Source organism: Pipistrellus kuhlii, unplaced genomic scaffold (genome assembly GCF_014108245.1).
Source record: "Pipistrellus kuhlii isolate mPipKuh1 unplaced genomic scaffold, mPipKuh1.p scaffold_m20_p_3, whole genome shotgun sequence".
Lineage (NCBI taxonomy): Eukaryota > Metazoa > Chordata > Mammalia > Chiroptera > Vespertilionidae > Pipistrellus > Pipistrellus kuhlii.
In genome coordinates this window covers 33537784-33565076 of record NW_023425529.1, presented here as the reverse complement: position 1 = coordinate 33565076, position 27293 = coordinate 33537784, and the positions used below count along the sequence as shown (strand labels likewise).

General features: G+C 37.1%; 1 protein-coding gene across 1 annotated transcript in view; it reads left to right on the top strand.

Moving 5' to 3' along the window:
• The first annotated feature begins 3263 nt into the window (after positions 1-3263).
• Positions 3264-27293, top strand: part of SYT10 (synaptotagmin 10) — a 62228-nt gene continuing 38198 nt past the window's right edge. The window contains exons 1-2 of the mRNA XM_036458657.2: positions 3264-3497; positions 20890-21250. Of these exons, the coding sequence (XP_036314550.1) occupies positions 3347-3497; positions 20890-21250 (512 nt within the window). The 5' untranslated portion in view covers positions 3264-3346. The remainder of the gene's footprint in view (positions 3498-20889; positions 21251-27293) is intronic.

Genomic DNA, 27293 nt, shown 5'->3' with positions numbered 1-27293 from the left:
CAGTTCCAATACCCATCCATGCAAATCAGAAGTCTGGTCATCATCATTCTTCATTTTTCTGAATTAAGGAATACAGGAGCAGGTCAAAGCATGGACAGGAAGTTAGAATTGGACTCTTATAAATCTGAGTTAGCTATAGAACACAGAGAAGTAAGGTAGAGATTTTTTTTTTTCCTCCCAGGCCTTTAACTAACTTCTTTCTTTCCCTCCCTTCCATTTTCCTCCCTCCCTCCCTCCTTCCCTCCTTCCCTCCCTCCCTCCTTTCCTCCTTCCCTTCTTCCCTTCCTTATTAAATTAATTGGTTGACATTAGTTGACATGAACATACAGGTTTCAGGTATGGGTTTCTTTGTTACAAGATCTGTCTATTGCACCATGTGATCACTACGGAATTTTTAAGGTAAACTGAGATTTAATATGTGTCTTGGATTTTCATCCAGACCAAGCTCAGCTGTTGTGAGATTTCCTCATTTACCCAACCTCTTAGTTCTTGTCTTGGAGTTTAAGTTACGTTTAAAATTATAATCTCAGAAATGATCCCCCAATTCCTCTTACCTTAGGGATATCTCTGCTTGAAGAGATAACCTCTACCCCTCCAGGCTTTGACAGGGGCTTGGGAAGGGGAGAAAGAAAGAGTCTGAAGAGGCTTGAGCAAGAAGGGAAATGAATGTTGAATGTTCAAGTTTATCACTCAAGAGGCTAGGTTAGCTCACAAGAGAATTCTCTTAAGTTCTTCCCCTCCAAACCAACTCTTCCTCTACTTAATGCAGAGGTTACAAAGAAGGAAGCTGAAACAGACACAATTACAGTTCATATATTTTTACTATCAATATCTCCTATAGCACTTCACACAGCAAATGGTGCTCAGTATCAGTCTAACATGCTCTCCTTTATTGTTTAAGCAATTTCAAAATATGGGTGAAGAAGAATATGCAAATCTGTATTGTTTGGCATACTTATCAGGCTCTTGCTAGTTGAAATAACTGTTAATTTTTTTTAAGATTGTAAATTGAAATTCTTGCCATCTTATCCTTCATTGTTGAAAAAAAAAATTATCTGGAATGCAATTTCTACTTTTCCCTAGATCTTACCTGAACTGTTAATACATAATAAGAAAAACTGATGAGTTGTGAGATAATCTAAAGAACAAAGGAAAAAAACATCAAAACCTTATGGTATTAGTTTTAGATGAAAACAAAAATATGGCAAGCAAATTCAGAAAAATTAGTGAATATCCAATTTCTGTTTGTTGTGGAAACAGCAGTAAGACAACAACGGGTCAGGAACAGCATAAACAAATACTAGAAAAAATTATTCTCTGAATGTGTTTACTTAATATTTAACACTGAAATCAAACCTAAGAGGGTCATATTAGACAGGTCTTCTGCATTACTCCAGTTAAGCAATTAGAGTCTGCATGTAGTATATAAGGTACTCATTCGGTCCTCCCACACAGCAGTGTGTTCATACAGTAAATACAAAGCACAGCACGACATTTCAGTCTAGATTGTGGAGAGCTGGCGAGCAAGGACAATTGGAGAGGGCCTTGTTAAGGTGTGTTACTTCTATTCAAACACACAGCAGATATTTAATATTTTAATTGACAGTGAATTTATTTCTTTAGTCAATCAGACATAAAAAAAAAACACCCAAATCAATGTGCATAAAGACAAAAGCAAATGAAGCCTGCAGATTTTAGTTTGTCTTCATTCATGATAAAAACAGTCCTAGTTATAGCAATTGCTCTATGAATCAGGTCAAAATGATTCAACTACTGAATGCTAGCCTTCTAGGAGTCTGTGCCTAATAATTACAGTAAGTTTTATCATAGTTTCCTTACAAAGGAAAGAATTTATCATATACTGACCAGTAATTGGAAATAAGATTATCTATTCTACTAGTAAAAAATATGCTAACAAGTTCTGGATATTCCACTTCAAAAATCAAGAATCCTCATCTAATTAAAGGTTAAATCAATTCTCAGGTTACAATATGGGATCAAACTCTGCCTAAAAACAATTTAAAAACAAGGTAAGTGCATGTATTGTAACCTTGTGGTACACGTTTATCAACATTATTTTGCAGCGTTAGCTCCATAAGTAATTTGCTCCAGTTCACATTAAAGAAGTATAAAACAGGAAGTCCAAGCCCCTCATTTTACAGACTGGGATGAAGACCTGAAAGCAATTTCTTCAAGAGTAAGCAGAGGTTGTGTGACTGATTTGAATTTAACCTCTCTTCCCTTTAACATATGGCGCCTTGTCTTTTCTCTACTCAAGTCCCTTGTACACGTGGCAAAGGGGACTTATCAAGTGGTGCGTTCTTGATTGCCATTAAGGGACTCATCAACAGAATTCTGACTACTTATACAAATAACACACTTCGTTTTGTGATCTCCTTAAAAGGATCAAAAAAAAAAAAAAGCAAAAGCAAAAAATTTAAACGTGCCTGTTCACTGCACTTATGCATAAAGAAAAACTGGACTGGGTGAAAAATAAACACACCTCCTGTTGAATTTTACCACTATTAATAATAAGACCCCTAGGTAACATTCTGTGTGAAACGATCACTGTTAGAAATCATTTTAAAAATGCTCTCCATGGATGTCTTTCTTCTTCCTATGGACGTCTGATTAGATTTTTCATCTATACATTTTAAACATTTAACTTTTCCCACGAGTCTCCAGTCGGATTGACGCTTCATTAAAGAAGTAGCGGAGAGAACAAGGGAGCACCTGTCTGCACTAAAGTTGAAAGGATGAGGCGGGGGCGGGTCTGAGCCTGGGAAAAGTACAGACAACCAAGATCTCTCTGCCCTGCTGCGCACCAACCCGTGCACCCCGGGCCTCATCCGGGGAGACCCCGCACCAGCGCCGGCCGGCACCCTCCCCCAACTGCCCCCCCACCCCCCTCCTCCCGGCGGAGTGCGGCAGGGGCGCCGCGAGCTCCCCCCGGAGCCGCCCGGACCCGCGCGGGGCTGCGATTGGACGCGCCAGCCTCGGGCGCCCGCCGGGCACACAAAGGCGCTGGGGAGGGGAGGGAGGGAGGGAGGGGGGCGCGCTCCGGAGCCCGGGGCTTTGGCTTCTCATTCCGTCTCCCCCTCTCCGCCGCACTCCATACCCCGGCTCTCCAGGCGGCTCGCCTCGGCTGGCTCTCTGCAGCCGGGACTCGGCGCCCACCTCGCCGCAGCCGTCGCTCCGCCCGCTCCCGCGCCCCCCGCGCCCGCCATGGGGCCAGCGCGGGGCTCCTAGGAGTTGCCGCCTCTATGGCTTAGGGCGCCGGAGGGGCCAGCCTAGAGGTCCAGGCGCGGGGAGGGCAGCCGGCAACTGAGGCAAAAGAAGCCCAACGATGAGTTTCCACAAGGAGGACGGAGTGAACAGCCTGTGCCAGAAGGCGCTGCACATTGTCACCGAGCTGTGCTTCGCGGGCCAGGTGGAGTGGGAGAAGTGCTCTGGCATCTTCCCCCCGGACCGCGGCAGCCGGGGCGGAGGCAGCACAGGTAACCGGGGAGGGAAGGGGAGGGTCCCGGAGGCTCCCCTATCGCGCTCTCGCTCCCCGCTCCTGGCTCCCAGCTCCGTCCCCCCGCGCCGCGCCGGCGGCACCGTTAGGACGCAGCGCCTTCTTCCTACCTGGCTCCTTTCTGGCTACTCGGGGTGCGGGCTTTGCCTGCGTTGTTGTCTCCCCATCTCCACCCGCCCGGCTCCTTCTTCCACTTCTCAGCTCTGCTCCCTGCCCGCCGCTGGCTCCCGGGCTCCCGCGCCCCTTCGCCGCGCACTCCCACGCCCGCGTCTCCCGCCCGGAGCCCAGCGGCTGGCGCGCAGGCTGCGGCGCGGGGACCGCTCGCCCGGGGGGACTCAGGCTGCCTGACCTGGCCCCGTGCCCCTTGCCCCGGGCTTTGGGGGAAGGGGCCTCGCGCATCCGTGCTTTGGTGCAAAGAATTTCCTTGCACAAGGGGCTGGCCGTCTTGGCCTCGGAAGGCAGAGAGCATCCTGGAAAGGGTAACTCGAAGCTGCAACCTGTTGAGCACTTGATAGTTTCCAAAGCCCTTTTATATATATATGTGGTTTTCCAAGGCTTCGTGTCCAGGTTGGGGGAAAAAGGGGGATTATTGATCGCCCCTCAGGACACACGCAGAGTGAGTGGAGGAGAGGGAAAAGGTGATAAATCCTTTCCTCGCACACGCTCTTTCTCATACACACCCCAACCCACAGGCGTCTTCTGGAAACTTGGAAATAAATGGGGTGGGATGAAGGAGGACGATGGCCATGAGAAATCTGGAGACTGGAAGAAATCTCAGGTGGCAGACTTCTCTCCAGAGGGAGGGACGGAGGGAGGGGCCTTCTCAGAGCCTCTGTTTTGGACACGCTTTGGGGCAAGGGACTTAACCAGCTGCGCAATGATGCGGTTAATGCCTGTTGTGCTGTTCACAGGGGAGAGATGGACTCCGGGTTTGTGGTTCGCGTGTTAGCCAGGGTCCCCCAGAGAGCCACTTGTTGCTTTGGGAGATAGACACTGGCTATGGGATTGTTGGCATAGGGTTTTCATGCCTCCAGTCCAGAGGGTCTGGTTTCTAACCCTAAGCTTCCCCATCCCTTCAGTCTCCTAGAGGGGCTTTGTGCGTTGCAGGTAGCCAGGGCAACAAGTGAGAGCTGGACCTCTGAGCCCTGGGAGGAGCGTGGCTGCAGAGAGCCTTGCTTGCTAGGAGGGAGGCCAGAAGGGTGCGACACACACCCACCCTCCCCACCACCTCCACCACCAAAGCAGAGGGAGAGGGGATGGAGGGGGGAATACATTTGGTTTAGCTTTTATGCACCATAATTAAAATGGAATGTCTGCAGGGTTTTGAATCCTCTGATCATAGGTAAGAGAAACCTTGAGAGGCTCCCGCGTGCACCTGAAAAGATGCTGCTCCTTGGACCCGGGAGCAGCAGGATCCGTTACTGCTGCTGTCCACGTGCTGGAAACTTAGACGTTCTATGAATCTCTAGTAACCACAACAGAAGTCTTTCCCACTTGTTCAGTAGGTGTTGAATTCCTAGGAATGGACTATACTCAACTATTAGAGGAAGCGACTGGGTGAACATCACATAGATGCGTGTCATTTGTATGGTTGCTAAGCATGGAGTAAACTGTCAAAATAGTGCGACTATATAAGGTTCTCTGTGGTGATACTTAAGCTCTTCTGAAATAGGGTTCGCATGTTAAAGATTACACTCAGAAAAGGGTGTACAGTGGAAGAAACGGTCCGTCTGAAGACCCGTGTTGTGTGTGTGTGTTGGTTTTTTTGTTGTTGTTGTTTTTTGAGGGGGGGGGGCAGTCATTTAACAGATGATGCTGTGGAGAAAAATACTAACTTCTTCCCTTCCTTCCCCTTTGTGGTCATTGACCAAGTAGTGTTTTCCTAGGTCTCAGACTGGCTGATAATGCGGAAAAATTGTGAGGGCTGGAAACCAAATAGTACTAGCTTCTCAATCTTTGTGAACGTACAACTCTATTAGCCTAAAGTAGAACACAGTGCTGTATATGAATTGAAGAAAGGGTTCTGAGCTTAGCCTAAGAAGTAGTGGTCCTCCTAATTCCTTTGGACTCTCCCTTGGGAACAAAAAGGGGAGGTTAGTCTAAAACAAATACATGGACATTTTTCCCCTTACTAGAAAATATTGTATATGCTATTCACAGGTGGTATTTAACTTGACATATGAATATATATTGAGTGGCTGTCACTAAAGAAGACACTCTGCTAGGCTGTGTCTGACGTATAAAGATGCACCAGGTTTCATCACACTTTCCATTTGTAAATCTGGGAAACGGGAGTAAAATGCTTTAATTGGCAAATAAACTCCCAATAGCAAGAGGTGTCTATGAAGTGAATCCAAGGATTAGTTAGCAAATCTTTAAGTGTATTAATCAGCCACTCAGCCTCACGTGTTTTAAAGTAGATTTTCTTGTAGCTTATGCTCCTGTGCCCTTTATCATAGGTTCCAAAATAACACTTTCAGTAGGTGATCCTTCTACTGACTGTTCACCTAATTAGAAGCACATCACTGGAAGGACCTCGACATTGAATGGTACAGTGCCTATTTACTTTGAATGTTAATCAGCACTGCCCAGATGGTGTCAGTTTGTCTAAGGTTGCAGTGACAATTGCAGGCTTCCAGATTGTGTGTATTTTTAGATGCTTTCACACAGAGTAGCGGGAGAGAAATTGAGGTAATCCCAGTCAAACTCAATCTGCATTAAAGAAGTCATGAGTAACATATATAAATAAGACATTATCCTACAGGTTTTTAAAATGTCAATAAAGAGCAAGTTTCACCACCCCTTTCTCCATATCAGCAGTAGCAGTGATATTGCTATTGAGAGTTTACCAATTAAGTTAACCAATCCCATATAACAGTAAAAATTTTTAAAGACTTAGACTTCCTGAAGCTACCAGCATTAGTTAATTTACTCTTTTGGAGTAGTTTGCTAAAGACATCATTGTACACTAGAAAGCTCATTATGTGTAATTTTTAGAAAATCATATTTTCACAATCTTTTCACCACTGATTCTCCCCTCCCCTTAAAGAGATATGTCACTTTGGCTGGTTTTGCTCAATGGATAGAGCGTTGGCCTGTGGACTGAAGGGTCCCAAGTTTTGGTCAAGGGCACATGCTCAGGTTGTGGGTTCACTCCCAGTAGGAGGCATGCAGAAGGCAGCCAATCAATGATTCTCTCTAATCATTGATGTTTCTTTGTCTCTCTTTCTCTCTGAAATCAGTAAATATCTATAATAATAAAAGCATAATATGCTAATTAGACCAAACAGCGCAACGACCATACAGATGACCTTCCAGATGAAGGCAAGGCTGTGAGGGCCGAGGCCCTTGCATGAATTTTGTGCATCGGGCCTCTAGTGTGTGTGTGTGTGTGTGTGTGTGTGTGTAAAATAAAAGAGATATATCACCCCCTAAATTATCTTAATGCACAATATAATTTAATACTAAAACACTTAAGGAAAATACAAAACAATATATTGGTCTCAAATATTTTTTTTAGATATACTGTGACTAAATATATGTAATATTTTCTGAGCCTGATTTGGGTTCATTTACAGTCAGTCTTTAATTACTACTTCATGTCCCAATGCTTTTAAGGTTCTAGAAAACTACGTAGGTTGTTTGTAAGGCAGACCTCATAAATCTTGGCTAACCAAACCCACTTAAAATCAGTCATATCACAATTGTATACGTAAATAGATTTAATGTAAATAGTTGAAATAAACATTTAATACATCAATGATTTAATTTTGCATTTTGCCACTTTTAATTTGAAGCTAAAATTTTAAAATAAAAGTTTTAGATGTAGTGCTGAGTAGGCAAATGGCAAAGAATTTCACTGAAGTTAATTATTAAGAAAGGAGATGGCTACATAAAATTTTAAAAGTTTTATCATGATTTTTCTCTGTGATTAAGGAACTTAAATTTTAACATAAGAGCTTAAAATGAATAAGGGGACTTCATAAGTTTTTATCTACAGACATAAAGCAATGATTGCTCAGTTAATTTATTTATAATCACAATATCATTAAACTGCTGAGTTTTACGCATTCTAATCAGTGTATAAAGAATTACAATTTAGAAACAGTGAAAAATTTTTTGTTACTTGTAAATTTGGAAGAAAGCAAGTAAATCCAAATGAATTCAGAAGAATAGACCATTTGAAGAAGATGCATGAGAGGATTTCACCCTTCCTCTCCATTGTGGCTCCACTGATGAATGACCTGGTTCTTATATTTCTGGTCTCAGTTTTGCTTGCTCATCAATACATGTTGTGCTTTGTCTAATTTCCTCTAAAGGGAAATGGACCACTACTTTCAAAGGCCAAACAGGTCCCAGCAAGCATCTAATTTTCTTAATTCTAAAACATCAATATTTTTTTCAGTATTAGCAGCATATTTTCTCTTGTAACAAATTAAGATCTATAAATTATCTTTATTTGGGCAGTAAGTCTCTGATATCTGATTCTTACAAGATTGATTTTATGAATAAAGTATATAGCTACCCATTTTATTCAAATCACATTTTCTTTAAAACCCAATCATTAGTGGCAAAAGTATTTTATTTTGGGGGTATATCTGATTCATTTGTTGTATAAAATTCTGGCAGAAAACAAACATTAACATAAATATTTAATAAAATTTCCAGTGCCAATTAAAATGATCTATACTTGAAAATATAATTGTGTTCTTCCTGATTTACATTGTAATCTACTAATGATGTGCGCATTAAATCAATAAAATATAAACTCTTTGAGGACAATAGTTTGTTTACTGTTTTGTGCTTAGTGCCTAGAAAAATCTGTGGCTCCTAATAGAATCTCAGTGAATGAAAGAATGAATAGTTGAATCAATGAATTTGTCCCCAAGAAGCCTCAACTTTCTTATTTATAAAATTATGGGTGGTATTTAGTAACCTCCAAATCCCTTTTGTAAAGAAATTGTATATAGTTGTATGTTTGTGCCTCCAGTTTCTAATACAGTATCCTATTTGGATAAGCATCAAAACATTTAATTTCTGGAATGACAGAAATTATTGTACTTGAGGCATTTAGAAGCTAAAATGTAATGAGCATCATGCCCATGAAAAAGCAATAGACACTGTCACTATATTTGTGTTGTATAATAAATGTATGAGTTTACTGAAGTTCTACTAAAGTGTATATGTCTATTTAATATATCCATGTATAGTGGTAAAAGTAAAGCCTGTTTCCCTAAGTAGAAATGAGCTTGAAAATAATATATTATTATTCAAATTGCTATTAGTCATTCCAGTTAGAACTGGACATCATTGTTTTGCAGATGTGTAAACTATTGCAGGAAAAGTTGGCAACTTCCCTACAAATCACACCTAGTTAGTGATGGAGCTAGGAACCCAGGGCTCCTAAGAACCTACTCTCAACAAACAGTAGGAATAAGAAGAGATCCTGGTGCTAAAGGGCACTGGGACAAATGTTTGTAAAGATAGACTATTATACTGTTGGCTGTAATTAGTGGTATACCATAAAGTATCAATAAGATTTCTTAATATAAAAGTATGACCCAAACCTTAAACTTCCTTTTTATTAGATTTGCTGTCATCCAAATATAAGCTACAGTGTTCATTTTTTTATTGAATGTATTCATACATATGCACTTAAGTATAACAACTGTTTACTCATATTTTGTGCCAAATATATAATTGATTTATTTCAACAGTAAATCTTGTAAAAGGTTTTAGTGTGTTACAAATACACAACTTTGAATTGATATAATTGTAAATATAGCTCCTTTTATATGTTCATTAAAAAACTGATAATGAAAGCAGATATTAAATTACCAGTTACATTGTTTTTAATTTTTTTAAATATATTTTTATTGCTTTCAGAGAGGAAGAGAGAGGGAGAGAGAGAGAGAGAAACATCAATGACGTGAGAGAATTATTGGCTGGCTGTCTCCTGCACTCCCCACACTGGGGATTAAGTCCACAACCTGGGCATGTGCCCTTGACTGGAATCGAACCTGGGACCCTTCAGTCCCTTAGCCAATGCTCTATCCACTGAGCCAAAATGGCTAAGGTATTTTTTATTTTTAATTATAAAAACAATACATTATAATTGCATTGGCTTATTTTCCCACCATATTTTAGCTAAGTAATTTACAGCCCATATTTTATTAAAATTCAATATTATGAGCATTGAAGACAGAATATTACAAAACAGACGAGACCGGTTTAGCTCAATGGATAGAACGTCGGCCTGCGGACTGAAAGGTCCCGGGTTCGATTCTGGTCAAGGGCATGTAGGGGGTGTGCAAGAGGCAGCTGATCGATGATTCTCTCTCATCAATGTTTCTAACTCTCTATCCCTCTCTCTTCCTCTCTGTAAAAAATCAATAAAATATATATTTTTTTAAAAGAATATTACAAAACAGATGAGAGTTATCTATTTATTTAAAGATTCCAAAATATAATTGGTATGAATGTGTCAAAGAAAACTAGACCTCCTGATAGGGAATGTTATTAAAGATCAATAAATTATTTTACTTGTATCTAATTTGTACAATACCAATTTGTTTTGTTGGTGGAATACCTAACACTGGCCAAATTTAGAAACAAAATCCCTGACTGAAGAGATAGCTTCTTGTTATTATCTCACACATTAGTTCTTTTCTTCATAACATTAACTATCCTAAGTGGCCACTGAAGCTGTGAGTGATGACATTAACATGACCTATGTAGACTATTAGAAAACAAAACACCACATATAATTGGAACTGTGCTGTGATGGCTTCAGAGCTACAAAAGTAGAATCATCTTGGGGTGGTTGGGATGGGATGGGGGAGGCGACTGATATTAATAACTCTTTATTTCATTCAGGTACATCCTGAAGTGTGTTATAATCTACTGTCTAATTTAACATTTCATCATTAAATAGGAAACAATTACAGTCAATTTTTTAAATCTTGTAGATGTCAGTTTGTTCATAGGGCAGAATTATTTTAAATGAACAGCAAAGACTGTTGTATTCTCTTCAGCCTTCATATCCCCATAGTTCTCTTTCAGAAGTCAAATTTAAGGGATAATTGATAAAATAGTATGAAAAAACTTACTATCATTTCTAATATATTTCTGTATGAGTTATTAATGTATACATTAAGTGGTTTTTAGTCTTATACTTTTATCCAACAACTATTTATTGAGCACTTACTTTGTGAAAGCCACTGTTCCAGATAGTAAAATTTACTGGTGCCATTAATTGAATGCTATGCATAGTTGTGCAAGTTAATTTAAATATCTAATTAACATACAATCACAGGTTATAAATCGTTTACTCAGGAATGAGCATATATAAAGACTTTTGTTATAAATTTGGATATTTGAATACCATATTGGGATATCATATTATCTTAGAGACTAATCTAATTTTTACTGAATCTAAGATGTTATTGATTATGAGATGTACTGTTATTTTACATGGTACCAGAAAAATAAAACAACCAGTTGGGCTCAAGTAACTTTAAAGTTCTGAATCTCATCTTTCTGAATGCTTTTTTGACTCAGAATTGAAGATGTATTTGTTATTCCACTCATTATTAGACTGTATGCCATCAAGAGTGCTGTCAAGAAAATTATTGACGCATTTTTTTCTTACAATAATTTACAAAACGCAAAGGCTATTTTTGTTGTGCTCCTAAGCTAGCTGTACATTCGGAATGTAGACAATATTGCCAAACTCATCTGACACACACTAGTTTCCCATTTAATCCCAACAAAAATTCGGCTTAACGGGTCAAAGGTATGCTTCACTGTTCTCTCCAACGTTTCCTTCCCAGCCACTGAGATTCATTCACTGGCCTTCAATAATGTTGCTTTTCCTGTGGTGCATACATAGAGAAAGCAATGGCACCATGACTTCCTGGCTATCAGTGATTGTAACAAGCGATTAATACTGATATTCACTCTGATTTCAGGAAGTGAAAATGTTTAAAAATATTGATTTTATAATCAGATCTATAATAATAAAAGCATAATATGCTAATTAGACTGGATGGCTAAACAATCTTAAGGACGACCTTCCAGATGACCTTCTGGATGAAGCCGGGACTGCGAGGGCCATGGCTGTGAGGGCCAAGCCCCCTTGCACAAATTTCATGCATTGGACCTCTATGTACGATACAAAGTTTTTGTGGGTTTTTTTTTTGTGTGTTTTTTTTTGTCATTTACTGAAATTCAAAGCAAAGACAAAAGTCAATACTATTCAAGTGGAATCTGTAAGAGGCATTGCTGCCAGGATAAGTACATTGAATGATTATGTATTGAATTTGTAGATGTGGAAAAGACTGCTAGTTGTTTCCCAATATTCGCTTTCCCCTTCTGTTTCACAGATTGGAATTCTTTCTTTTTAAGTGGCATGTGGCAGAATTAAATTAAAAAAAAAACAAAAAAAAACCAGAACTTAAAAAGGACAACTTTTCTCAGTCTCGCTTGTATTTTGGTGCAGCCATATGACTAAGTTCTGTTGCTAGGAATGTCAGCAGCAGAGATGTGCATTTCTTCCAGATTGTGCCCTTAAAATGAACGGACTGTCACTCAGTGTCCCTTGTCCCTTGTTATTCTTCCTCCATTCAGCCACCTGGAATGTGGACATGGTGTCTTGCTATCTTGGACTTGAAGGAAAAGGCAAAACCCTTTGCATAGCAAAGCAAAAAACGCAGGAGAAACCAGGATTCCAGACACCTGGAAGCTAATGTACTGCTCTGGCCTGCTTACGCCAAGAAAATTAGTTACCTGAGTGAGAAACTTCTGTCTTGTTTAAACCACTATTAATGTTGTCCCTTGTTTTAGAAATCAGAAGTATGCCCCATTATAATAGTATTAGCATAAGTAATTTCAAATTTTCTTCTTAGCAGCAGCTTGCCTCAACTTCCCTGAAGCAGCTCACTTCAGCTTTTTTGAATAGGAGTTTTACTTTGATAAGTTTTACTCCCCCTCTTTCTTGACAGAATGATGCCATAAATGTGATCTGTGGTCAGGCAGCAATGGGAAACCACTAAAAAACAAAAGGTTAGGAATATCTGTGAACTAAATTAGAATTTGATTAATTATGAGAAATAAATTTTTGTACATTCTGAAAATTTACTACCATTTAGAAATTTGGAAACAAGATGCAGAAAGTGCAGATATCAACTGAAGTATCAACTAAAGCAGTGGTAATTGGGAATTCAGAGCATGCCAGTTGGTCTATGCTTTTCTGTGCGATAATAGCCATCTGCATGGGGAGTAGGTAATTAGAGTTAAATTTTCACAATCCACAGTGAATAGGACCATGTGGATATTATGATCTGGTTATACAGAGTTTAGTAAATGTTTCTGAGAAATTGGCATTGTTAGGCTTACTCTGTTTTCTCAGTGTTTCAGAACTGTGTCATTTTATTTTAAGATATCAAGATGTGATAACAAAAAGTGATTTCTACAAAAAAAAATAAATGAGTCAGATATACAGTCAGACAGATAGAGAGTGGTAGAGCAATGGTTATATATGTATGTAAGTAAGCCAGAAATTGAGCAATTTTAAATCTATTATCTTAGAGCCTACCCTAATTTTTAAAAATTTTCATTAACTCTTAGTCTTATCAAGATATAATAGGATGATTATATACTAGTAGTGAGTTTTATAAAATTATACAAAGACTTGCCAAAACCGGTTTGGCTCAATGGATAGAGCATCGGCCTGGAGACTGAAAGGTCCCAGGTTCGATTCCCGTCAAGGGTATGTACCTTGGTTGCGGGCATATCCCCAGTAGGGGGTGTGCAAGAGGCAGCTGATCGATGTCTCTCTCTTATTGATGTTTCTAACTATCTCTCTCCCATCCTCTCTGTACAAAATCAATAAAATATATTTTAAAAAATTATACAAAGACATTAAAAATTTTAGCCAGCAAGTCCTAGTCGTCAAGTTGGCCCATTGCAATGAGCAACTTCATAGTCCTTATGGAAAAGGCAAGCCATTCATACTCATCACCCTGGTGGCACCTTTCCTCCAGTGACCTTCTCCTCTTCTCCACCTTATCTCTTTTCTTCATGATCATGCCCAAACACTTGCTATAATGCTGAAAAAATACTATCTTAGAATTATAAATTCAGGTATCTCAGCCTACAACCAAAAGCTCCTATGATTTCATCTTTCTCATGTAGAAACTTCAAAACATTCACCTTTCTACTTATCTGCAAATTTCCTATCAATAAAATATGGCATCACACTTATGAAACATCCTTCATCATTGCAGTCACTTTCTCCTCTGAGGTTTATCACAGTCTCCTGGGTAGGGAGGGACCTCATTCACCTGTCTCTCTATCCCTACACCAAAGCAACTGAATAATTAGGCAATTTTAAAACCAGGCAGACTAGTATCACTGACTCTATTAGTATAAAATTTCAAAAGAAGCTTCAATTTTGACCAAAAATCTATTTTTTTTTCCTATTGAGTTTTCTTTTGTCCTCTATGTTCCTATTTCGAATTTTCCCACTCTAGCTAAATATTCCAAACTATTCCCAAATAACTGGCGGTTAACCCTCACTTCCACTTTGGAGAGAAAATACAAACAAGAATTTACTTGACTTCCTGCCAAAGACATACAAACTTACTTCATTCCAGAACCACCCTCCTTTGCTTACAAAGGAAGAAGTGATCCAATTATTTTACCTTTGCGTCAGGCCCCATCCATTTTCATGTGTTATGGGACTTCATCATTAATTATTCACTCTGCTTACTTCCTATTTTTTCCTGTCTACTCATTTCTTCCCATAAATTTCTTCCCATAAATTTTAAAACGTACTTGAGTATTACACATCCTACTGAAAGTACCTTCATCAACGCCACATTCTAGTCGAGTTGTTGCTCTAACTCTCCTCTTTTCCTAAATCTGGTTTCCTGAAGGAATTATCTACTCGTAGAATTCACATCCTCATTCCATTAACCTAGTTAACACCTTTGTTTCTCTAGCTTCATTAAATTCATTAAAGACCTGCTTGTTAAAGTTAATGGTTACTTAAACCTCAAATTATTCTCCTTCAAACTTATGAAAACATATTGATCTGATTTTTATTTTTATACTCCTACTCTTTACCAAACTTTATCCATGCAGGCTTTTTGTTCCTTGAAGTTATAGTTCTTAAATATTGGTGTAATCAGGATTTTGTGGAGGAGTTTATTTTTCTTGGATTCAGATTCCACTATTTAAGTAAGTCCTTCAATTTTATCTGGAGTTGCAGTTTGCTCAGAATTTCTACTAGCATGACCACAGGTACTGGAAACTCAGTAAGGCCAAAGCTGAAGTCAGGGTCTTCCTTACATCATCATCCTGTGTGTCTCTTAAAGTGTCACATTCTTGTCCTTCAGTCCACACTCTTACACTATAACTTTGACTTCCCAATTATCTCCGGAATCTGATCTTTTTACCCATTTGAGAAACCCTCATTTGGAGCCGCTATAATCTTCTATGTGGATGACTATTGTAATTCTGCTAACTAGTTCTCTTTTACTCTGGCTTGCACTCTTATCTTCTCCCTAGCCAGAAAAACATTTCTGAAATGTATACCGGACCATTTCAGTAATTGATTTAAAAATGTTATTAGGGCTACTTGTTTTTCTCTGCACTAAATCCAAAGTTATAATATTCTTTATGTCATGGTTAAATGTTGAAATACAATAAAAAAGAGTCATTAAAAACATTTTGATGACTATAAATCCTCCCATAATCTTTTGATAGATTATTTTTTTATTCGGTTAAACAGATTTTGTTGAAAAACTCATGTCATAAAAATCTAAGTATTAAACAGATTTTAAAAATATTTCTAATGATTAGTCATGATTGCAAGGAATGTAAAATTATATAAAATGCAAGAAGCTTATTTTTATAGTCTTTTTTTCATTTTTCAAAAAATAAAATTGCATTTAATCTACCTTCTTTCACTTGTTGCTATTGAGGGGAAATACCTTGTCCCCTTGCTTTATATTTCTGCATGGAAGGAGATTCATGATGGGAATATTTATGGAACTTATCCCACTCCCGTCTCTGAGCTATGACTTCGCAGTTACCCTTCCATTGAGGTGTATGCTCAGGAGACAAATATCCTCTGCTCCTCCATGTAGTGAATTTTACAGGACTGAGTCCTGACGGGGAACACCTATGGTTATCCAGCCAGGCCTATGCCCATATGGGTAAGTTTAATGCATTCAAGGTGATATATTAGCAAGTCCACTTTCTAATAGACCTAAGGTGATATTCCCAAGTATTTTAGTTGCTACCAGCTTGAATACTGTGTCTGTCCCTCAGCTGTGCTCTGCACAAGTAAATAGGAAAATAGAATGTTATTTATTAGCTTCCTAAACATTAACAGTTACTTAGAAATATTGGTCTCCATTATAAAAAATCCACTCTTCAGTACCAGATATCATCACAAGATGAGTCTCTGCTCTCCTTTCTAAACTGTGACCCATCACTCAATTTATACCCAATCCATGTCTTTGCCTCTTTTCTCCTTATTACTTACTCTTTTGTTAATTTGGTATTAACACCTCACCTGAATTGGCATTAACTACTTACAGTCTTCAATTATCCCACTCAGTGTTAACTAATTTGTACAATTCATTATAGATATATTAATGTGTTTAATTACTAGGTGTTATCCCGGATAATGTGTACCATGTTACCTTTGTACTATCCAAAAGAAAATAATGATAATTTTGAAAGATATCATGTTCTAAGAGTGTGGGTTAAAGAATTACAGGCCAATCAATTATTATAATACTAGTGTTAGAGTGGCGGTTGTGCTTTAAAAGCCTATAGGAATAGGAGAAGCAGAGAGAGCTTCAGACAAGAGGTATTATTGTATCTCATTATTGAAGAATGAATAGAAATTTTTCAGGCAGCCGAATAGGAGGAGAAAATATAGTGGAGCTACATGAAACAGCCTGAACAAATTCCTGAGAGAGTAATGGTGTCGTCAGAGTAAGAAATATATGTAGGAGAGTGGCAGAAGAATGAAGCTGGGTCAATAGCCAGGAGTCAAATCACAAAGATGCTATGCAATACCATGCAAAGTTTGGCTAAGGAGGGACCTGGAAGGATGTGAGGCTAAGAGAGCTAAGACAGTGAGTATGTAACTCAGTTGCCAGGACATGACTTGGTGTTACTTCGTGCTACCCTGGAATTATTGATAGCACAGCCCTTCATTTTCTTTCTTTCTTTCTTTTTTATTTAATATATTTTATTGATTTTTTACAGAGAGGAAGAGAGAGGGATAGAGGGTTAGAAACATCGATGAGAGAGAGACATCGATCAGCTGCCTCCTGCACACCCTCTGCTGGGGATGTGCCCGCAACCAAGGTACATGCCCTTGACTGGAATTGAACTTGGGACTCTTCAGTCCACAGGCAGATGCTTTATCCACTGAGCCAAATCTGTTTCATCACAGCCTTTCACTTTCAAAAGCAACTTGGTCGAAATGTTTTATGGTTCCCCCAAATGATAGAACCAGATATTGATTTTAGAAAGAGAATTGTCAGCAAAAGGCAAGATGGAACTGGGATCAGCCACAGGGCTTTTCTCTAAGATGAAAACAACATTATGAATGCCAAAGCCTATCACTAAGGAACAAGGACATAAGAGAATTTCATGAAATCCTTGTGGGTGGAATAATAAAAGATCTCTAATGTCTGACCCCTGTTAGTAAGAAAGGAGGAGTGTTCCATTATAGACTGAAAACTACTCCCCTCCTTTTCCCTACCTTACATTGTCCCACAGTTTTCTTGTTTCTTGATGTTTGGAGAAGTTAGCCTGTTGGAGAAGGTAAATAAAATACAATGTAAATGGAGCTGAAAATACATGAAGATTAGGAAGCCAGCCCTAACTGGTTTGGTTCAGTGGATAGAACATTAGCTTGTGAACTGGAAGGTCCCAGGTTCAATTCTGGTCAAGGGCATGTTCCTTGGTTGTGGGCACATCCCTAATAGGAGATATGCAGGAATCAGCTCATCAATGTTTCTCTCTCATCGATGTTTCTAACTCTGTATTCCTCTCTCTTCTTCTCTGTAAAAAATCAATTTTTAAAAAAAGATTAGGAAGCCAAAATTGTCATATTTATTCTTCTATTGTAAAGCCATAGTTAATACTCAGGAAGAACTTTAATTTTATATTTTTTTTGTCTTTCCCACAAGTATGGTGCTGATTAAAATAAAAAGTAAAAATAAAGTGAAGTACAAAATATTAAATATGATCAGAGATTCCTCACCAAGGGAATATAAATGGGAAATATATTCAATTATCAATGACAGGAAAGTGAGGAAAATATTAATGTCTCTATATCACATATCAAATTAATATTTATCCTTAAAATTAAGTAGCAATAAAAACTTGGAATTATTTTAATCTCTGAATGGATTTCCATTAGCTACAAATTGGGAGTTTAAACAGAACCATTTTATCTTACTAATCAAGAAAATGTAAATTAAAATAAGGTATAATTTCTCCCATCAGTTCAGCTAAAATTAAACTACAACAATATTTGTCTGAAGTTATAGGAACTGACAAACTCACAGATGTTTTTGTTACAGCCACTCTGGGGTCAAAATTTGGAAATATCTAGTAAAATTAGAATTGTGCATAACCTGTGGCCCTACAATTCTTTCTAGATATTAACCTTAGAGAAACATTTCCAGATATGCATATGGAAGAGGGTACAAGGACACTAATTATAGCTGTGTTGTAATAGCAAGACATTGGGCAGAAACTACATATCCATTATGATGATGTATTATACAATAGGTTGCTAGGTGACATGAACTTGGACCTCAAGTGTTGCTGAATAAAAAAAATAATAAAGCAAATTGAAGAAATATGAAGTAAACCATTTATGTAAAAAGTATGTTTTTGTGTATATATATATATATATATATATATATATATATATATATGTGTGTGTGTGTGTGTGTGTGTGTGTGTGTGTGTGTGTGTGTGTTTATTTATTTCGGAGAGGAAGGGAGAAGGAGAGAGAGAGATAGAAACATTAATGATGAAAGAGAATCATTGATTGGCTGCCTCCTGCATGCCCCCTACTGGGGTCAAGCCCACAACCTGGGCATGTACTCTTGACTGGAATCAAATCCAGGACCCTTGAGTCCACAGGCTAACTTTCTATCCACTGAGCCAAACCAGGTAAGGCTGTAAAAAGTATGTTAAACAATTCTGTGTTTTTATGCTTTTCAAGAGATATTTTTGTTTATTAGTGCTTGGCCTGGATAAATACACACCTAACTGAGATCAGTGGTTGCTTCTGGGGAGGAAAAGACGCCCAGATTTATAGTGAAGGAAATTGGGTTTATTCTGTATTTGTTTGCTAAGGTTGCCAAAACAAAATTCCACAGGCAGAGTGGCTTGAGATAAAGGCGTCAGGAAAGGTTGATTTCTTCTGAGGTCTCTCATCTTGGCTTGCAGAGGGCCACTTTCTCCCTTTGTCTCCACATGGCCATCCCTCTGTGAGTGTCTTTGTCCCAATCTCCTCTTCTTGGAAAGATGCCAGTCATATTGGATGAGGGCCATCCATATGACCTCATTTTGCCTTAATCAATAATTTAAAGGCTCTATCTCCAAATGCAGTCACAGTCTGAGGAACTGAGGGTTAGGATTTCAACATAAGAATTTGGATGGGGTAGAGGAACAGACATAATTCAGCCTATAACATATTCCTAACATTTTTATTTAAAACAAATGAAAGAAATTGGATTCATATTTGACACGGAGGCTAAACTATATTTGTGAAATAAATTGCAAAGTTATTTGAATCTAGAACAATTTTCCTTCATAGGAAATCTATTTGGTCTTCAGAACTTGAAGAATACTAGAACACCAGATTGCTAGCATTGATTACCTAGGAATATGAAAATGGAAGCAGATAGGGAGATATTTACTTTTTTAAAATAGACTTTACTTTTTAGAATGGTTTTAGGTGTACAAAAAAAATTGTGAAGATAATAGTAATTTTCTTTTATTATGATTTTATGTTAGAATAGTACATTTATTGCAATTAATGAACCAGTATTGGAACATTGTTAACTGAAGTGTATACTTTATTCAAATTTCCTTAGAGTTTACCTAATATCCCTTTTTACTCCAGGATTCCATCCAGGATACCACATTGCACTTAGTTGTTATGTCTTCTTAGTCTCCTCTTGGCTATGATAGTTTCTTAGACTTTATTTTATTCTTGATAACCTTAACAATTTTGAAGAGTACTGGTCAGGTATTTTGTGGAATGCTCTACTACTGCAATTTGTCTTACATTTTTCTCATAATTGGACTCAGGCTACAGGTTTAAGGGAGGAAGACCACAGAGGTACAGTGTCATTTCCATCAGGTCATATGAAGTGTACATGCTATCAATACGAGTTATCACTCTTAATGTTCAACTTGGCCATCTGAGTGAGGTTTCTCCACTGAAGAGTTATGCCTTTTTTACCCTTTCCATACTGCATTCTTTGTCAGGAAGTTACTACATGCAATCTGCACTTGAGTAAGGGCATGTGCTCCACCTTCCTGAAAGCAAAATATCTCCATAAGTTGTTTGTAATTCTTCTGCATAATTGATGTCACTTCTCTCTCATTTATGTAGTCAATCTTATTAATGTTTGTATTATATTTCTTTGAACCATTTTACATAATAAATATATATTAATTTGTAAATATTTTGCAATGATTATATTGTAAAGGGACTTAGATAACAAATCCTAAACTAGCTTTGGACTTTGGAAATTAAAAGCATGCGAGGTTATCAAACTATGGAGTTTGAAAATACAGCTAATAGTGCACACATTCTTTATGAGTAATATGTTATTCTCATATACACTATATAAAGTGGTTTATACAAATATTTAACATTACTTCCTGCTTAGAGAGAGAAATAGAGAGAAGGTTGAAGTAAAGATGAAGCAAAGCTTTTTCTGCTTATGCAGTTTCTGAGTTTAAGCCTCATGACTTCATGGCAGGTTGCAAGTAGCCAACCTTCATTTTTCAAACTCTTTGACCCTTTGCCATGTCCTTGGAAATAATATGCATCGATCATGCTTTTTTTTTTTTTTTTTTTTGGTATACAACCAAAACTCTCCCTGGGGTGGGATTTTTCAAATATATCCTTTGAGAATTTTCTGACATAATTACTAACTTCTCCCTACCAAGATAACTTGAAATTAAATTTTTGAAATTCTAAATGAGGAAGCTATTATTAATAGCTATCATGTAAAATCACCTCACCACTCCTGCTCTTTTATATATGTATCAATGAACTAATATTTCTTCCCATTGTAATTTCCCCCCAGATATTTCGGTCAGCTTGTTAGCAGTCGTCGTCAGCTTCTGTGGCCTGGCCCTGCTGGTCGTCTCTCTTTTTGTCTTCTGGAAGTTGTGCTGGCCTTGCTGGAAGAGCAAACCAGTGACCTCCAACATCAATGCTCCCCCGCAGACCCCTGCGAGTCCTCCTGCCGAAGTGCTTGAGACAGAAGAGAAGAAAGAGATTAAAGAAAATGGAAAGCCAGCACTGAAAGCTATTATTGAGCCTGCAATAAAAATCAGCCACACTTCCCCCGATATCCCAGCAGAAGTTCAAACTGCTTTAAAAGAACATTTAATTAAGCATGCACGTGTGCAAAGACAAATTACTGAGCCTGCATCTTCAACCCGGTAAGGGAAGTTGAAACATTTAAAACTGTGTGTGTGTGTGTGTGTGTGTGTGTGTGTGTGTGTGTGTGTTATGTATGTGTGTTGTGTGAGTATTGCGTGATTTCAGAAGAAAGAAAAACAGGTGGGAAAGGAGAAAAAAGATAAATAGAAGAAATGAGAAATACGTATGAAACATAATTGAATAGAGGAAATGGGTAGGACAGATTATTATTATTGACTCTTTCCCCTGAAATATCATTAGTTGATAATTACTGCATATAGTCTTTCTTTTTAGTTGAATTCAACCAGTAAATATCAAGAAAACAGACATGGCATGCGATCATCTAGAAGTTCACAATCAAAGCCTAGGAACAGAGATTGATGTTGACTCTACAGTTGTTTAGCACGACATCATAAACGTGGGGTCGCTGGAAAGTTCATGGCTCCTTTGAATTTACTGAGGCCATACTCTTACTCTGGACAGAGAGTATAGTAAGTTCCACAAGAGCTCTGTTGAATATCAGAAACAGACATAAAAGGAACAAAGAGAGAGAGATTTTACCTCAGCCTGGAAAGAAATCATTTAAAATTTGCTTGAATGAAAATAAGTTGCTATAGTGTATTTTAGATTGTGTTAACTGTAAAGGAAAGAGATATTCTTATGAGGAGTCATTTTTTTCTACTAAGTGTGTGTGGTCTTCAATCCTTAAAATGAACAGCATGCTAGTAGCAGTTTTTCTTTATTTCCCAGAAGTAGTAACTAATTTTAACCTAGAGCGGGTAAGTTGTTAATTGATTTTCTGACCTTCCCTAAGTTGAAGGCACAAGCCTAGCTTTCTGACATGACAAATTTTTGTTTAGAAATCTATTAAGTTGAAAAAGTGGGCATTCGTCATGTTTACTACTAGAATTGAAAGAATACATTCAATATATCTTTTATGAAATTAAAAGAATTGTACTTACCAATAAATCCTCTTTCTGAAATAAATTCCAAAAGTATAACTAAAAATAATTATTGTTTGGGGGATAAGAAATTTTGGGATAAAGAGGATATATAAGGGTATCTTTTCAATGTTGTACTTTTCTATTTAAATTTTATTACCAAGGTATGCCTCATATATAGTTATTTTGACAAGTCTTCCTGAGTGGTGGTACTTAGTGTTGTGTTTAAAATTTTTTATGATTTTTATGTAACATGACCCAATAGATGTTTATTATGGATATTTATAAAATAATTATCCCATGTGCCACTTTTTAAAATATCTATAGGAAAAACTTCTTTAAAATTATCTCATGTAGTTACTTGGTAATCTCTTCTATGAGGGCTGCATACTGTGGCCAAATATATATGTAATAAAGTATTAAGACACCTAGGAATTTCACAGTTAAAATATTCAATTGAATTATAAACATTTAAAAAATATTAACAACAGCCATGAATAGATGTCACCTTATTAGCATTCAGAATTATTCAACTCTTTTAGTCAAGAAGTGCACTCTCCATAAGGACACTCAGTTCATGAAAAAAAATTGAGGTAAGCTATGAAAATTGCTTGTTTTTCTCTGCCCAAAAGCTTTTTGGAAACCTCAGAAAAAACACTCTCTTTAAAGTATTATCATCTCTTGAGTGTAAAGAGTTGGCTTAACTTTTTATTCCTAGCTAGGGGAGAATGAAAGAATATGTACTGAGAACACATGTGAAGACTTGGTCTTAGTACAAAATTGGTTTCCAGAAACAATATACAATAGGATTGAAGACACATCATTCTAGATCTCCTTTCCTCAGTAATTATGTGCAATTGAATAAATCAGAAAACACTTTTCCTTTGAATCTTAAAAAACATAAAATTGGATTGAACACATCTCATATTTTCTAAAAGAAAGAGTGAAATAGAGATTCATATTTTTTTTTGGAACCTAATATTATTTCACCAGCCTCTCTGAATTTTCTTGTTTATATGAGTGGTAGGTAAAGAAAGAAAAAAAATATTCTTTTTATTGCTTGCAATTTAGTCACTTTGCCAGGCACCCTTCCTACAAATCCTCCACCAACCTGCATGAAGTAAGTGTTGTTAATTATACTTGTTTGTTAACTGAAGTCTAGAGAGATTTCAAAATTTGCCCAAAGTCATGCAGCTGGTGAAGAGTTAGAGTTCAAATTTATCTAGATAAAATACATTTTAAGCAATAAAGCCAAGCAGATACAGTTTTTCACAAAGATATTGGTTATAAGTCTGCTGAGGACAGATAGTTTGGAGGTTAAAGAATGAGGGCATCATTCTGCTCATTCTACTCAGAAGTAAGGAATTATATATGGTTATTATGAATGACTAGAGTGATGATTTTAATATGTTTGGCCTTGGGATGAATTCCATGCAGAAAACTTAATTATATCTAGTTCTCAAAAATCCCAATCTACATTAATTACTTTATCATGCTAGAAATTACCTTTACATGGAGAGGAAGAGGAAATTGCTAAGTTCATTATGCAGTCCACTTAGGCATAGAGATCAATGGTGCATTATTATAAATCAGATTATTCTGCTCAAATGCTAACTTTTCACTGAGATGTAGCAAAATCAAACCATATATACACCACAAAAAGTGAATTTAACATTAATGCTTGGCTTCCTCACCTTATTAAGCTATCCCAGCTACTCTTCTCTATTTGGCTCAGGCAATAGATGACAAACATCATACTCTTTCAAGTTTTAATTGTCTCTATACTTAACATCCTGATGTGTTCAGAAGTTAACAGCATTGCTGGAAACTGCCACATTTTTTAAATTTCTCATCTCCCTGCTCAAATACCTAGACAGTTGGCCCCATCAGCCTGCCAGGCAACCAAACAACCCAGCAGACTTTCATGTGATAACTTCATTACACATTCTTCTAGTATCCATCTTGATTGATTGTGTTTTTTTCATCCAATAGGCTTATTCTATATATATATTTACTTTTGGGAATAGACAGTGTATTCTACAGACTCTTCCACTCTGCTAACTGTAGGGAGCTGGAAAAAAAATGGCAATATAATGCAGAGATGAGATACTTAACACCAACTTCAATATAAGGAATTGCAAGTGTAAATTGTATAGTGGAGAATGCAAAATTCAGATAATAGGAAAATTATTGCCAGCTGAGGCATGGAGGAGTGCCATCCAGTAAGTTGAGGCTGAAGGAAACTAGGAATTTACATAAATGGCAATTGGGAGAGGTTGTGCATCCCACATGGAAACAATTTATGTGAAAAGACACAGAACAAGAAATCTCTAAGAAAACAGAAGGTAAATTACCTTAATCAGAATATAGGGGAATAATGGAAAATAAAATCTGATGGAATTAAAGTATGAGAAGTCATAGCCAAGATATTCAAAGTCTGTCTTGTGAAAAATATTTGCAGAAGACTCCCTTGAATAAAGAGCTGTGTTTTAGGAAAATCAATTTGGCAAAAGTCCATAGGATAAACTAGAGGAGAAGACATCTTCTAGTATTTTGTATATAATACAGTATTTAAAACATAATGAAAATTAGGAAGTAGCAAGCAACAACAAAAAGACAGAAACCTGAGAAAAGTTGTAGAGGAAGAATGTAAGATTCCCTTATAAAAAATTAATTAAATGTCATGTTAGTCTTTTCAAGTTTAGTTCAAACATCTTAAGAGCCTGACATTCAAACTATTACAATCTGATGATACCAAATTACCATTATAGCACTTTTGGTACTTCCACATACATAGCACTATACTGCTTTCTGAGGCAGAGAACCGGCCAAATTCATTTCTGTATTGCTCTTAACACCTTGACAAAGCACTGTGGGAACTAAGGGTATATAAGGTGGGGGAAAAGTAGGTTTACAGTTGTTCTTATAGAAAATAATATAGAAATTAATAAATAATAATACAAGAGTAAACTTACATTTTGCATACTTAACAACTGTAAACCTACTCTCCCCCACCTCCGTATTTGTTGAATAAAAAATATCAACAACAAATGAATGTAATTACTTCATCTTATCCTTTTTAATAGATATTTCATGGTTGCCAATGAGGAGGGTCCCTGTGTTTTGTTTGTTTGTTTGTTTGTTTTTGTTTTTATCCTCCTATAGACCTTAACTCTGCCTCTGTGCTTTTTGCACATACTGTTTCCTTGGTCTGGAATGATGACCTTTTTGTTTACTGTAAGATCTTCAAAGAAAATGCATCTGGGAGTCTACTTTTTCTGCCCAATCATAAGCTACTATCCAGTATAATTTAAAATCACAGTTACAATGTAGCATTTAATGCTTATTGTCTTAATATTGAAATACTGCTGTCCTGCCAAACTACATCCTAAATTCTCAGAGAACAAAACTTTGAAACCTGATTTCCTTTGCTTTGTAGGTTTCTAATAAACATCAAGTGAGTGCTTTTGATTGACATCTCTCCACTTCACTTTCTCTTTTAAAAGCAGCATCAGGCGGTGATATAAACTGTGCTCATATTAAAAAGAGGTTAATGATAGTATACTCCCAGGAATGAGTATGAGGACCAATTTCCAGGGCATTCATTAGTGGTATAAAGGTAAAGTGAAAAAAAAAATGGCAAAATAATTTGTTGAGGATGATGAATAACACAGGTTAGCCACTATTAGAGAGGATTCTAGGTACCTATTGAAAATAATTAGGAAACCTAATGGCAGACCCAATGAACAAAGGCAGAAAAAGGTACATGGAAAGAAATCATTGACTCATATGTGCTGATGGATTTATAATTAGTTTTGGTTGCTTAGAAAGGTAAGTCTTAAAATCATCACACACAATGTCAGAAAGAAAACTCAATGTATACTCTCTTAAACAAAAAGTGAAGAATTATGTAAAAATATGTAAAACTGGATTGAATAGTATTCTTTATGATATTTTTTTAAATTAAATTTCTCTCAAAAGATAGCTAAAATTGCAGTTATCCATTCCAGGACACTGTAAGGACTGGAAAGCAACATGTAACACCAAGGGACAGTTTAAAGAGTATATAGTTGCCCTGGCCAGTGTAGCACAGTTGGCTGGGTGTCATCCTATGTATTACTACAGTTGGTTGGGTGTCATCCTATGTACCAAAACGTTGCTGGTTTGATTCCTGGTTAGGGTACATGCCCGGTTGTATAATATGTAAGAGGCAACTGATGCATGTTCTGCTCTCCCATGAAAGTTTCTCCCTCTCTCTTCCTCTCTCTCTAAAAAGCAATGAAAAAAAATTAAAAAAAAAAATTTATAGTTAACTAGGATATCAAGAAGCAGGATTTGTCCATAACCATAGGAAAAACTGATATCTAGCTCCTTGAAATAAAATTGCATGAATCATGCTATACAAGTGCTTGAAGTGGTTAAATAATCCCCTTTCTGAAACATATGCATTTGGTGTACCCATTACCTTTTTCCTGAAATGGGATGGCTCTTTGAATCAATCAAGGTCATGTTTAAAACCTTACAAAATAGATTCAAATTTGGGGAGTTTATTTTTCTGACACTGATAAATATCATCTCTTTAGAAACACTGATTTTAAATTGACTGGGCCCTCCTTCTTCACAATACAAACAATGTTTGGGGGGGGGGGGTTGATTCTATTAGTCACAGAAATGTTAAGGTAAATTATTTTGCTACAAATTTTAAATCTCATTTCCTTAGTTCCAGTATATATTATTATGAAATTCATAAAATCATGAATACTATGACTCCACCATCATAAAGACTACAATCAAATAAAAGGATTTTAGAATGGAATGTTAATCTGCAAACAGGGAATTTTAATACACTATTTATAGTATTCTCAATGAAATGTGAAATATAGAAGAGGTGTCACCCAGGGTGGTAGGTGAATTCAGTGGGAAGACTAAGACATTTTCCTCCTCCAAAATCTAGCTGTGCTCACCAGGAAGTAGGCTCATGATAACTAGCAGACACACTGAGCTAGAAATGTAAAGCTATAATACATAGTCTAGATCAAAAAACCCTCTAAAGAACTGGTTATACTAAATAGAAAGTTCTTAAATTTATTATTTTGACCAGATGTTTTTCTGTATTATTATT